At 41.3% G+C, this 14,192-nt stretch overlaps 2 protein-coding genes across 4 annotated transcripts; one reads left to right on the forward strand and one right to left on the reverse strand.

Annotated features, from left to right (window-relative positions):
• Window positions 1-2,557: 2,557 nt before the first annotated feature.
• Window positions 2,558-5,115, reverse strand: calca (calcitonin/calcitonin-related polypeptide, alpha). 3 transcript variants are annotated; one of them, XM_085760358.1, is made up of 4 exons: window positions 4,795-5,115; window positions 4,305-4,396; window positions 3,939-4,070; window positions 2,558-2,735 (listed from the first exon to the last, which is right to left on the reverse strand). In XM_085760358.1, the coding sequence occupies exons 2-4, from the start codon at window positions 4,385-4,387 to the stop codon at window positions 2,573-2,575; spliced, it is 378 nt and encodes a 125-aa protein (XP_085616484.1). In that variant the 5' UTR covers window positions 4,388-4,396; window positions 4,795-5,115; the 3' UTR covers window positions 2,558-2,572. The 3 variants fall into 3 exon arrangements, with proteins under 3 accessions (XP_085616484.1, XP_085616476.1, XP_085616490.1); XM_085760350.1 differs by having other exon boundaries at window positions 4,305-4,392; window positions 4,791-5,115; XM_085760364.1 differs by lacking the exon at window positions 2,558-2,735 and adding an exon at window positions 3,141-3,438 and having other exon boundaries at window positions 4,305-4,392; window positions 4,791-5,115.
• A 4,698-nt stretch (window positions 5,116-9,813) lies between these two features.
• Window positions 9,814-14,003, forward strand: cyp2r1 (cytochrome P450, family 2, subfamily R, polypeptide 1). Its single transcript, XM_085760339.1, has 5 exons — window positions 9,814-10,761; window positions 11,364-11,505; window positions 11,598-12,230; window positions 12,377-12,706; window positions 12,977-14,003. Exons 1-5 carry the CDS (start codon window positions 10,525-10,527, stop codon window positions 13,192-13,194), a joined length of 1,560 nt encoding a protein of 519 aa, XP_085616465.1. The 5' UTR covers window positions 9,814-10,524; the 3' UTR covers window positions 13,195-14,003.
• The last annotated feature ends 189 nt before the right edge of the window (window positions 14,004-14,192 follow it).

Raw genomic sequence — 14,192 nt, forward strand, 5'->3', positions numbered from 1 at the left:
ACCCCCCTCAGAGTGTGTGCGGGGGTAGAAACTATCGATTGAGACGAAAAAACGTTCTGACACCAGGCTTTTAACATGTTTACTGAGGATGTAAAGTCGGCGATTTTAACATGGGGGTCTATGGGGAATGCTCCCTTCTGACACCAGCCCCCAGAGGAATTCGAGGGGATTGCAGTTTTTTGAACGCGGAAGTGAGCTTCACTTCTCAGACCGACAACTGCCCCCTTGGTGGTGACGTAGGGACGAGGACCAATAGATCCATGACGAGGGCGGGGGCTGCTAACTCCATCGGCTGACAAGAAGTTATGGTGCGTTCAAGGCAACCCGTAACTCGTGTTTTTCCGACCTGTGAAGTCGTACCACTTCGATCTGGTACGAGTTCACGGTCGGAAAAACACGAGTGGCCGTTATAGTGCACTTTCACAGGCAACAGGTCGGAAAAACACGAGTTACGGTTTGCCTGGAACGCTACAAAGTCGTAAGTCGTGACTTGAAGCCGTAACTTACGGTTTCAAAAGCCTGCCTGGAACGCAGCATTAGCCAAAACGACCGGATCGCTTACTTCTGCTTTAACCTTGCTCTTACTGATGTATGAATTTGTTCGCTATAGTAAGCTTATTGCCAGTGTTGTGCTGGACAAATGCTGTCTTGTGGGAACGGTTATGGCTGTGTTGTTGTGTGTTTAGTGGCCACTTTCACTGGGCTTCATAACACCGTGCTAAGAGCAAGACAGAAGGGGGAGTTGTGGCTGAGGAGGTGGTGCCAGCAGTGTTTGGTTTGAGATGGTGGTGGGCTATAGAGCAACCTAGAGGCAGTGCAGATCTACATCTGCAGAACTGTTAAGCATTTTATCCAATAATGCTCATGTATAAAAATGCTTAACAGCTGCAGCTTATTCAGAGTTATGACTTCGGTCAGGTAATTGGTGCATAGCAGAGAGTTGGGGTATAATAAAAGATGTATAGAGTTGGTAGAGGTTTGGCTCATGTAAAGAACAACAGTGGTGACTCCATCATCCAATGTTTGTTAATGTCAAAGGTTTAATCTTAGTTATATTCACCTTTGGTCTGTCAGCTTGCAATAAGTGCTCATGTCTGTGCTGTCGGGTACAATCACTTCACTGCAAATTGAAAAAAAAATGTATAAAACCTTTTAGCTTCAGAGGGAGGTGTGCGAAGAATAGACTGCGTATAAAGACAAACATAACCCTCATTAGGTGCGACAACATATAGCCTACCTATAAAGACATGAGCTTTCTAATGTATCTAAGACCAAAATAGTACAAAATACCAGTTTATATTTCATTTAAATAATTTTTCTTTTATTAAGTTTGGTGATCATCCACATGGATTAATTATGTCCACTCTGTTGATATCACCCAATCAAACAGAAACACAATACGAAAGCCTGATGTAGCTAAAATACAATTTATTCCTGCTTCCAATACACAATTGTTAGTACATGTTTTATAGTTGCATTGAAATATCATGAGAAGTTTTACATCAAGGCACAAGACAGCCACAGTTGTTTAGTTGGTAAGTACAGATGTACAGTATAAGACTTCCACACACTGGGCTGCAGACACAGGTCAGAAGTGCAGTTGAGTCACAGGAAAGGAGAGAGAAAAGATCAATTCTGGTCTATAATGTAAACCAGCAACTGTGTTGTAGTCTGAAAACAAGACATAAGTCCATGTTTGTGAATGATTTTTTGTTTTTTTTACACTTTACTTTCAAAGTGTTTTAGGTGGATGATGATGCAGTTTTGTCAATCAGGGAGGCTCTCAGTCCTAGAGAGGAGAGAAAACAAAACAACAGTATAGTGATGCACAGAAAATTGAGAAATGATGAAGATTTAGTCCTGGCTTTGGCTTAGTTTGTAACTTAGATGACATTTATTTAAAATGCAATGACTTTGTTTAAAGCAGATATCAGTGGCACGGCCGTTTCGGCTAATGCTGTGTTCAAGGCAGGCTTTTGAAACCGTAAGTTACAGCTTCAAGTCACAACTACGACTTGGTAGCGTTCCAGGTAACCCGTAGCTCGTGTTTTTACCGTCCTGTTGTCTGTGAAAGTTCCCTATAACGGCCACTCGTAACTTCCGACCCGTGAACTCGTACCAGATCGAACTGGTATGACTTCACAGGAAGGAAAAACACAAAGTACGAGTTTCCTTGAACGCACCATGAGTTAGCAGCCCCCGCCCTTGTCAGGCATCAATTGGTCCTCGTGCTACGTCACCACATTCACGCGCATCCCTTGGCTGCACACACAGCCCTTCATGCAGTTCTCTCCCCTCATTGGATAACACTTGTATCCCACAAGGAAATTTTTCTCCTCGGGTTACAGCAGAGCAGAGTGACGGAGAGACTCGTGTTTAGGCTGAAATACTTCATGTAAGTGATTGCTGACGGAAAATAGGACTATTTAGGACTTATATTAACAAAAACATTCCACTGATATCTGCTTTAATTACTCCCTTACAGTATAAATAATTATGGAACAGGAATTATACTGTTATGGGAGTACAGTATGGCGTGGTAACATACCATGTAGCCTATTTGTTCTTGAGCTCACACAGGTCCGTGCCGCTTCCGTCTCCCGAACGCCTGGGCTCCCACGTTAGTAGGAACAAAGTTGCTGTGTCCCAGTCCCCCTGACCGATTCAGTAAGTCAGCCAAGCGATGAGTCACACAGGTGGCTGTGTTGCACGCCCGCTTCTGTGCTGTTGCATTGCTTATTAGAATGAAAAAGAAAGTGACCAGAGTTTGTTATAAAGTTAAAGATCAAATAAGACACCTACATGAGAGACTCTGAAGAAAATTGTCCAGAATTATTCATATAAACAAAAAAAGAGATTACGTTATACAGTATGCTTATGCTTACCCTCTCTTTCTTCATTTTCTTATTCTCTGTCATGTGTGTTTTCAATTTTGAATTAATTAAATGCAGCTTTGATTAAAAGATAAATGTATTATTGAGTAAAACTAATTACCATGAAGAGAAGAAGTTACCATCAGAGAGACTTTTAGCTGTTCTTATGTTTTATTATTCATTACACAGAACTGCCAAACACAATTTTAAGTTTTCATTTCTCTGTCAAAATCTAATGTGAGCCAATGGAAAATTAAAGCAACAATGTTTTTATTCTTTTTAAAACTAGTCTGACATGCATCAGCAAGCTGGTGCAGGGATGGAGCTGGATGAAAAAGCAGAAGTCAACTCAGACAGACAATGAACCGATGGGCTAACAACTGAATTTCAAGTGTATGAGGTGGCAAAGTTTTCATATCACTCAGAGAGACTTCTCTTCTTGCCAGGCGTCCCCGCTCCTACGTCAGTGCGGGGATAGGTTTGCAGTTTGTGAATATCCTGGGAGAGTTTACCCAGCACACAAGTGCTTAAGCCGGTGCAACGCTTAGACATGGGTCTATCCAAGCTGTTAGAGACAGAGACAAACATGCAGAAACAGGCTTACAGTAACTGTGGCATGCAGATGAATATTTATAGTTACATGCATGATGTTTTTCAAATATGTCATGCATTTACAGAAATGCTGAGTGGAATTAACATTTCAAAGGCATGCTAAAAGATCCAACAGGCATATGAAGATTTTCGTTAACCAAAATATTTAGGTTGAGTTATCATGCTGTCGTTCTGCTTCGCTAATGTCTATCATGCATGTTTTCATGCTTTCTTCAGTTTTCCGACTGTGGAAACACATTAAATGCTGAAAGAATGAATGGATGAATAAATTAAATAAGTCCATGCAATAATGGATTAGGACAGAGATTAGTTTATGTTTTTTTCACTACCTTGATAAATAATAAACATCAAAGTTGGAGCTGTTGGACTTATGAGCAAAAGTATGTTACATTTTGCTTAACTGATAAAAGATTTGATTACTGATGATAGACAGAGAGACAGACAGATAGATACCTGATCCCATTGGCTGTTTGGTGGTCTTGCTCATCTGAAGCTATCTGCATGAACGCCTTCATATCTCTGAGTAACCTCTGCGCATCATCGTTTGATAGTGAGACTCCATCTGACAGGGAGTCCTTGTTGGTTCTGAAAATACAGGAAGACATTAGACATTATATCAAGACTAATGATGATCTTCAACATGCAAGACTGGCTTTGATATTTAAAGGAAATTACATTTAACATCAAGTATATTTGATCAGTTATAGTAAAGAAAGGAAATGTATGCATCAAAAACAACACAATACCGGTAATAATGATTTTGTTTTGTTTTTTACATTACATTAATCAACTTTTTAGGGATAATGCCACAAGTCTCACCTGGATGGAGCTGCCTCCGAGATGTACATCTGACAAATGATCAGCGCATTGGCAAGAAGGACAGACCAGAGTCTCAGCATCATTATGACTCCCTGTGGAAAACACACATACGGTAATACCAAAAAAGGTAATCGAAAATGTTGTCTTCTTCATCTACATGCATTCACAGCTGTTGAATCCTCTCCGTCACTCTCTCACACCCTTTCTGTTTAAGCTGCTGAGGACGCACATTCAGATCGAAGAGCTATTGCTGATGTACGGTTATAGGAGGCTTTTCCAGGAACTATAACAGTCCATTAGCAGAATTAACTGCACCCTACCACAGATATCATAATATCATCAAACCAGAACAGCACAATCTATCTTGCACTAAAAACCAGTAGGCACCAGTATAATTGATAGCTACCCAGTCCACTCTGCAAAAACAGCAACATTTCAGTCAGAGACAACCAACTACTACTGTAATCTGGATAAGCAGTCTTTTACTTACCGTAAGATGATAAATCTTCTGCTAATGAAGAATTAAATGATAGGACTCAGTTGTGAATCTGCTGAGCACTCCCACAGTGCAGGCTTATATATATGCTCCCTGTGGGTTTCTGTAGTACTTGAGTGAGCACTTGATCATAGTCTATTGGCCAGTCAGATGTTTACCTCAATCTGCTAGCCAATCAGAAGTTTCACGTCACTTAAAGAAAAGGCCAATAAAAGAGCTTGTATGTAAATTGCATCAATTCACAAAAAGCTGCCACGTATTGGAAACGGGTGCACAAGTTGCAACAGTAGCATAATTTGTAATGAAGTCATCTCTTAAGAGAGTCAGTCATCCACTGATACCCTCGCAGTGTCTGTCTGACGATCCTGAGGACTAATATAATACTACAGTATATTACAACGTGCATCATTTTGTTGGTGACAAGGTTCTTCCAGTCATGGCACAGAGGTTATTTTGAAGCAGCTGACAAAGTTTTCCCCATAAAAAGACAAAGCAGACATTGTTGCACTCACTCAAGATGCATTTTTATTAAGTTGATCATCTTTTATCTATTGAGTACATTTTTAGTAGGTTTTCTGCTTCTGGATTGGGGTTGTGGTATAAAACTGCCTCCTAACCATAGAGCATGTTGTCAGCTGTTATTATGATGGACCTGTCATCAAGTCGAAGACATTTGACCATTTTACACAATTCACAGCTGATGGAAGCCCCCCCAGAGTTTGTTGTCAACATACTGTGTGTGCAAATCTGTAGAACAGATTAATCCTCCTCATTTTCATAGCGTAAATATGTTTGGTCAAAATAATGCCATTTTATGGACGGAGGTCATTGTAGTGAATGCTGGATAAACTGAACCTTCCCTCAGAATTCAGCGGTGTTCATCTGGTTTCTCCAAGCTAATTACTGCGCTCTTGGTCCCTAGCCATTTTCTAATTCCCTTTATGTAACAATATTGGATGATGTAGCATAAAGCATCCTGCCTCCCAGTTATTTTTTTTGCGTCACAAGGAAACTCATTAGCGTAGATGAGCCTTTTAGTACTATTGAGCAGGCCTGCAAGCTCCACACAAGGCACTAAATTAGCCTCCAACAGCTCCACATACTGTCAGAACTGCTGGTGGAGGACCAAAGGCTCAGGAGCAGGAGATTCCAGATACACACACAGATTAATTTTTATTGTCTTGCTCTAATTTGAGTACCTTGCTAAGAAATTACATTTTCTTTATGTTAACCTTTTTGGAAACTACTCATCCCAAACTTCTCCCAATAAAGTATGTACTGAATCTGACCACAGAAAATCAGCAGTTTTTTTTTATAACTACAGAAATTGCATCAAACCATCACGCTAACTCTTTTCCTCCATGGCTTAAAAGGCTAGAAATCATTTGAGACACAGTTTATAATGGTCTTTGTAAAAGTTAAGTCCCCCTCATGCTGCTTTGGTCTGGGGGCTTTTCTCAGGCCACTACTGCCTGTTCTGACCAGGGACATGAGTGGAAACTGAGAAACTAGTATCCAAGGGGGAAAGTGTATTGTCAAGAACGCAATTAGCTCGCACTCTTCACATTATTCCCAAATGTTAGGCATGAATTGGTCTGGAAAATTAATTACAACACAGGAGAGTATTTGTGACAGAGAGGGCAGCGTTATTCTCACTGCGGTGCACATCAGTGACAGTCTCAGTTGCGTCAGTATGATTTTTTTTTTTTTTTTGTCAGAGTCGCAGCACTATTCTTTGACAAAAAAAAAGTCCCAAAGCGAATTTCTTTCAAAGCTATATCGTCAGCTTGCATTATTCAAATAGGAAGCAAGAGTTGATAATCAGCTGGAGTGATCCTACAGTGATATCAAAGTGAGTGTAAAAGAATGAAATTATGGAAATTTGAGCGTATGGAAGGATCTTTAATTATCTGTGACGTTAAAGATACATCAGTCCTCCGCTGAGTTTTTCTTCCCCTCCTAAGATCTGAGCCTGCGTCCTCAAACAGAACACCACATTTAAACTAAATTAAAACCTCATGGAAGTATAAACAGTAAGTAACCCTCAGCGAAAAGGACATCCACCTGCTCTCCATTAGGAAGCTTACCAAAATGTAACCTAACATTTAAACACCTGGTCAGTAGTTACAGAGGGATTACAAGAGTCCTTGTTGTGCCTGTCACTGTCATTGTGCTGTCGGAAAAAGAGATTCTGGACAGCATTAGAGGAGTTTGGTAATTAGATTTTCCACATGCACTTCATAATCCCAGTCGTCTGGATGGTAAATAATTTACCACAGGACAACAGTGGTCAAGGCACTCATGTCCTTTAGACATGTTGCACATGCCCTTTAGTTTAGATTGGCCAGACGAACACTCTTCAAGCGGCCTTAATGTAAAGACTGATACTCTGCTACCACACACACAGTAACTGCGTTAAATCACATGCATTGGTCAGGGTGGAATAAAATTACCCCATAGACCTGGGTAATATGATGACATACTGCATACTGTGTTTTCCATTGCCTCTATAAATTGGCAGCTTTTACTTTAATCTTTGTTATTTTAGGTCATTAGGAGTAATGCCCAGGATTCATATTACCGTAGTTTTGCATGGTTCTGGTGAAATACTTTCATTTTTCTGGTATTTAATTTCCTCAATTAGCCCGAGAGATTCATGACTCCACAGTATCTTATTAAATGTATACACCAGATATTTTTGTGCAACTTGCTAGTGGCATAAATTTAAAAGAGAATGTTTAAAACAAAAACATAATGCAGCCAAGGCTGAAATATCCTGCTCTGTAAATGTATGATCCTTTCTACAATTTAATAAATCATGTGACTCATCACACTCCTCATCACGCTTCATACACTCCTGCCAATTCCAGTTTATAGTTCAGCCTTACTGTTAAAAAAAAAAAGTCCCAGCCCAGGCCAAGATAACCCTGATCACATTATCTGGGTTAGTTTTTAAAATCTGGGTCATTATATAACTGTTTTTACAGTCAGAGTGGAACTTCTCTTAACAAGTTAACTGAACTTCATGTGTAAAATTTGAGTGTCCCTTGAAGAAAATGTAATATATTCTTATGTACATTTGAGAGAATGTGCCCAAAATAATATTTTACAATACAGATGGAAAGAAAACCGGCATTTTCTTCCAGATGGGATACGGTTACTGGGCTCTACCAGTGAAATCTGTTCAAACTAACCTCATGATATTCATACCTTCCACTCCAAACATAAAAATGTTGACATTTTTAAATATTTTTTTTATAATAATAATAGCAGTAGTTATTCCAATTTTTTTTCCGATGTTGTTATTTCTAAAGGATTCTCTGATTCTTCTTTTTTTCCGCATCCATGTTACTTTAAAACGGTGGTCCATTTTACCACCTGGACACTTGTCACTTGTGTTCAACAAGATAATGCAACAGTGAAACCATCTTTATTTGATTAAAACTGACAGATTGGCATACAGCTTCTAGGATAGCTTTTGAGTCTGGGGAAGCTGGCAGGAAGCATAGAAGTAATTAGCAAGAATGTCCTCATTAGGTCGCCCTGACAAATCTGAATGATTGGGAGAGGTCTGTAGAGACCGTTTGAGGCATCTAAGAAAAAAATGCTTCCCAGCTGCCTCAGCAGGAAGGAACAGCTGAATAAACAACTTCATGTCTAATGAGGAGTCAGTCATGATGAACTGATCACACCGCAATGTGGAGAGCATGCTTTTACAAAAGTGCAAATTGTTAATAGAATAACACCTTTAGTAGTGTTAATAGCTATAAGGTCCATTAATCTTCACTTCAGCTCAGAGTAAAGGGGCAACCCCCCCCCCTCAAAAAACAAAACAAAACGTAAACAACCGCATTGTGTAGTGATTGTAGTCTAGGAATTGGATTGGATTATCCTAAATATTTAGCAAATATTGTGTAACGTCTATTTATGGATTTTGATTCACTTGGTTAAAACAAAACAAACAACCACTGCCCTGCAATCTTGAAACTCAATACCCATCCATTAGGAGACTCCTGCACAGTCCTGACCTGCACCGTTCTGGATGAGTTCAGGTTTTCAGCCTACAAGTCTGAAAAATCTCACATAACCCTGCAAGTCTGGAATGTGGTGCATGCCATAACCTTTGACCTCTGAATGTAGTGCAGGACCTAACCTTTAACGCGTTGAGGTGAAAGAACCTGCAGCAGCTTACTGGGGCAAAGTTTATTTGCTTTAAAAACAAAACAGGCTAACTAATAAACAAATGTGCTTCGCCAAAACCTCCTGGTTAATTACTTCAGTGAATTCAATGTTGATACACAAAAGAAGCTTTCCACGTTTCGGTGTAATTCTTTTTATATTCTGTTGTAATTACTATCAGTGCATTACATAATCCTGTGGATAATAGTGTTTTAGAAAAAGTGTCTTTGCTCAAGCAAGCATAGAAAAAAACGTAAGACTTATCTAATATGAAAGCAATGTTGCAGTGCTTTAAAGAAAGAAGCTAGGTGAAGTTTGGAAATAAACAAAATCAAAAATATATTAATATTTCTTCAAAATATTTGGTTTGCAGCAGTTTTCTGTCGGCTTAAGTAATATTACACCCCTTAAAACTAAAACAATAGGTTTCCTGCACAGATGTGAAATAAATGAAATCAATAAAATCTCAACTCTACTATTTTTTCTGCCTCTGTTTGGAGAAAGTTGTTGATACATCCCCCTCATGTCTTTATTATCTCATTACATGGACATGCATTGAAAAAGATCTATTCAAAAAATGTATTTCTATTTAAAAACAACTACATGATTGAGAGGAGATGGTTTAGGCCTGGTGGTGTATGTCTGAGAACATGCATCCTAGTGCCTTTATTGTGCTGCTGCTGCTACCTATTGACGGACTTCCCCTTTACTTGACATTTGAGGACAGCACATATTATTGTCTCCTCACTTAGTGGTGTCTACTTGGAAGTTCTTGATTTTAATATGAAACTGTTGCATACTCGTGTGCATAGTTTGCATACTGGAGTATGCATAGTCTGTGCTGCAGCTCTCAGGTGGTGTTGTCGACTCTGTTTCTGCTGATCCTTGTTTCTGTTTATGGCGGAGGAAGCTGCAGCTTTAAACATTCACTTTTCCCAGAGTCAGATTTTGACCTTAAACGCGCCGCAGCGTTTTCCATGTAAGAGGCTGTACGAGGAAAGAGGCTTCCAGACTTTGTGTGCACTGCAAACTGCGGTTTAGTCTGAGGTCTCCTCCCCGCCTCCCCGCCTCCACTGTTATATGATATATTTAAATCATACTTACATAATTGGTGATGTCAATTAGTGCTTGTGCACGTGTCATTCTCATTCCTTGCATCCAAGATCCATATGTGCACGTGAGTTCAACTTGGAAGTGCATTTTACGTTTAATAAGAAGTTTTCAACTTTAATAGGCGAAGCTTTTTTTACGATCAATAACTGGGCCTGATCTACTGTGGTTTTATAACGTCCCGCCCCCTCTGTAGGTTAATTAAAAGCAGGCAGGATCTCAACCTAATAACCACCAAAATGATCCCGATTATTGATCAGCAGCAGAGCAAAGTTCACGAACAGCTGACTCTGACTTTCTGGCCAATCTTCGCCTTAGAGGCGGGGGATAGAAAATGTGCAAGATGATACATATGTGCTTCAGTTCGTCTGAGGGGAAGCCGAAGTCAGCAGGGTTCGTCTGGCAGCAGAGAGGGGAAGAGACAGTTTGGAAAAGATGGTTTCAATAAAGTCGCCGTCCCTGGTGCCGGTGTCCAGCGCGCAGGCTCTGCTCGGTGTGGGCTGCTTGGCTGTCGCCCTCCTCGCTCTCCTGCTGGTTCGCCAGCTCGTCAAGCAGAGGAGGCCCCCGGGGTTTCCTCCTGGTCCATCTCCCATCCCTGTGATAGGGAACATTATGTCGCTGGCCACCGAGCCGCACGTCTTCCTCAAGAAGCAGAGCGAAGTTCACGGACAGGTAACGACACAGCCGACTCAGCGCTTTTCATGTCTGGTGACTGGTCTGCAGGTATTTTTAGCCGAGGGCTGTGCAAACTGTGCATGAGCTTCTCTAAGAGGTTTCATACGCACACACATACACACGTATATACAAACACACACACACACACACACACACACACACACACACACACACACACACACACACACACACACACACACATAGGAAAATCCTCCTGAAACAAAGGAGACTCGCCCTGACATTTTGGCGCTCTGTTGCATTAGCTTGGAGGAGAATAACTGGCAAATCAGGGTCTCCCACAAATTAAAGCCTCCTCCCAGTAGACACATATTAGGTCACAGAGTTGCTTCTGCTAACTGTCATTTGTAAAGTTAAACTTAATTTAGGTGCAGAGCTGGGTCAGATGGATTCATTCACTGTAATGGGAGTTAAACTCATCCTCATCTGTCTGTCTCATCAAACTCCACTCTGGAGAGCAGAGCTCAAGTTAAATGTTGCAACATGTCCACAGTTGTTCCTCATTCCTTAGCAAATGTGAATAGAAATGTGCACAAAGAACAAAAGGGAGTTGTGCTCATGTCACAATGTGTACATTTCAGATTTTTAGTCTTGACCTGGGAGGCATCCTCACTGTGGTATTGAATGGATACGACTGTGTCAGAGAATGTCTCTACCATCAGAGCGAGGTGTTTGCTGATCGTCCATCGTTGCCCTTGTTCAAGAAAATGACCAAAATGGGCGGTAAGATGCTGTGATGTGATTACAAGCGATAAAATGAACCTTTAATTATTATCTGTATAGTGATTAAATTTTTTTTTCTCCATTATCCACAGGCCTTCTGAATTGTAAATACGGCAAAGGCTGGATTGAACACCGTAAACTGGCCTGCAACTCTTTCCGTTACTTTGGCAGCGGGCAGAGGATGTTTGAGAGGAAGATCTCAGAGGAGTGCATGTTCTTCGTTGACGCCATCGATGAACACAAGGGGAAACCCTTCAACCCCAAACACCTCGTGACTAACGCCGTGTCCAACATCACCAACCTGATCATTTTCGGACAGCGATTTACGTACGACGACCGCAACTTCCAGCACATGATTGAGATATTCAGTGAGAATGTGGAACTAGCGGTGAGCGGCTGGGCCTTACTCTACAATGCCTTCCCATGGATTGAGTACGTGCCCTTTGGAAAGCACCAGAAGCTGTTCCGCAACGCTGCCGAGGTTTACGACTTCTTACTGCAGGTTATTCAGGGTTTCTCTCAGGGCAGGGTGCCGCACGTTCCTCGTCACTATGTTGACGCCTATTTGGACGAGTTGGAGCAGAATGCAGGAGATCCCAGTTCCTCTTATTCCTATGAGAATCTCATCTACTCGGTTGGAGAACTCATAATTGCTGGTACAGAGACCACGACCAACACCCTGCGCTGGGCCATGCTGTACATGGCTCTCTACCCCAACATACAAGGTCAGTTGCAATAGAAGCATCGATTTAATCTGAAAACGTTTTAATTCTGGTTCGACCATAAGAGAAAAATGTGTTTGCTCTGAATGTAATTGTTATGTTATGCATGAATACATGCCTGATAGTGGCGTCTGTTTTTCTGTACTAAGAGCGGGTGCACAAAGAGATCGACAGCGTGTTGGCCAATGGGAGGGCGCCCACTCTGGAGGACAAGCAGAAGATGCCCTACGTTGAGGCCGTTCTGCACGAAGTTCTCCGCTTCTGCAACATCGTCCCACTTGGTATTTTCCGTGCCACCTCCCAGGATGCAAAAGTCAACGGCTACACAATCCCCAAAGGCACCATGGTGATCACAAACCTCTACTCAGTGCACTTTGATGAGAAGTACTGGAACGATCCTGGTGTTTTCTCACCGCAGAGGTTTCTGGACAGCAACGGCAACTTTGTGAGGCGAGAGGCCTTCCTTCCTTTCTCCTTGGGTTAGTCTCATAACCTTTCTTAATCTTTAATGAGTCAGGGACCATCAGTGGCTGTTTAGGTTTAACCACAAATTGTTTTCAGGAATCACTTTAGAAATGTTTCCAGGTTACTTGAGGCTTTCAGATGCCCTTATGCATTAGAAATATAAAACTAAGGGTAATTGTGAAATATACACTGTTACTTAAAAACCCTTTTATCTTAAACCTATTATCCATATTAGTCACATGTGCTTGTGTGTTGGTCTAAATGGAGGACTTTTCTCTTTTCAGGGAGGCGTCAATGCTTGGGTGAACAACTGGCCAGGATGGAGATGTTCCTCTTTTTCACCACTTTGTTACAGAGGTTTCATCTTCAGTTCCCACCAGGAGCTGTGCCGACTGTCGCTCCCAAACTGGGCATGACCCTACAGCCCAAACCTTACTCCATCTGCGCTGTCCGCAGGCAACAGAAAGTTCCCTGCTCCAGAGACACTCCTTATCACAAGTAGGCAAGCGGACATTTATTTACAGCTTCTTTTTTTTAAACTATTTTGCACAGCAATGCAACCACACGATAGAGGTGCATAAAACTGTCTGTGTCACCGAATTGTAATGTTTTCGGTGCATTACAGTTTTTTCCAAAGGATTATCAGTGGCTGAGGTGGCTTGCCACACGTGAGTAGGCGATCTGGTTTATTCAGTTACTATGAAATTCTCTTACTGACAGGGATGCATGTTTGCACAATACCTTTAAGGCAGCAGGGGAGGCGACAGGACTCTGCTTGAAGGACATCCCGGAAACATAAGTGTGGTAATGATATAGATCTCTGGAGTTCAGAGATCTCCTGAGCCCGAAGAGTGAAATGTCCATGCGGTAGTGATGGGTCAGGTACATGTATATGTCAATGATTGATACTAAGTACACCTATGATGGTTCATAGCCCTGACTTGTCTGGACAGCTTCAGGTCAGACAAATGCCACCACTGTTTCGTGGTTGAGGGACAAAATTGGACTAACAGACTTTCCAAGAAAGTTCTGAACACTGTGTGTTGGAGCTGGACGGGGGCCAGGATTTACGTCATCTGAACTGACTCTGACCCCTCCTCCAGGGATAGCGCTCTATGGAAAATCTTTCTCTCAGAAGGCAAATGCAACCCTGGTGGATTTCTAAAAACTGACTTTGCAACACCGATTTCTGCTAAATGGTGCTTATCAGTACTAACAAAGTACTGCATTGAGGTTTTGACATTTGTTTGTCTTTTTTTGTTGCAATACTGGTGGTATTTTGTGTATTAATAAATTGTTTTTTTAAGATAAGATAATGAATGATGTTTTTCTTCTTTTAACCTCTGCTCGATTTCTCAAAACCAAATCGAACATTTCAGATTCTCAGAATTTTGTGATTGAAATGCCAGTCACAGAGCACAACCGCCCTTATACTGAGTCTCTGCCTGTTTGGTCCCAGGACACAACATAACCATTTTGACATCTGTAAACCAAGAGGAA

The sequence above is a fragment of the Trachurus japonicus genome, chromosome 3, assembly GCF_045865225.1.
Source record: "Trachurus japonicus isolate A0001 chromosome 3, Traja_1.0".
Taxonomy (NCBI): Eukaryota; Metazoa; Chordata; class Actinopteri; order Carangiformes; family Carangidae; genus Trachurus; species Trachurus japonicus.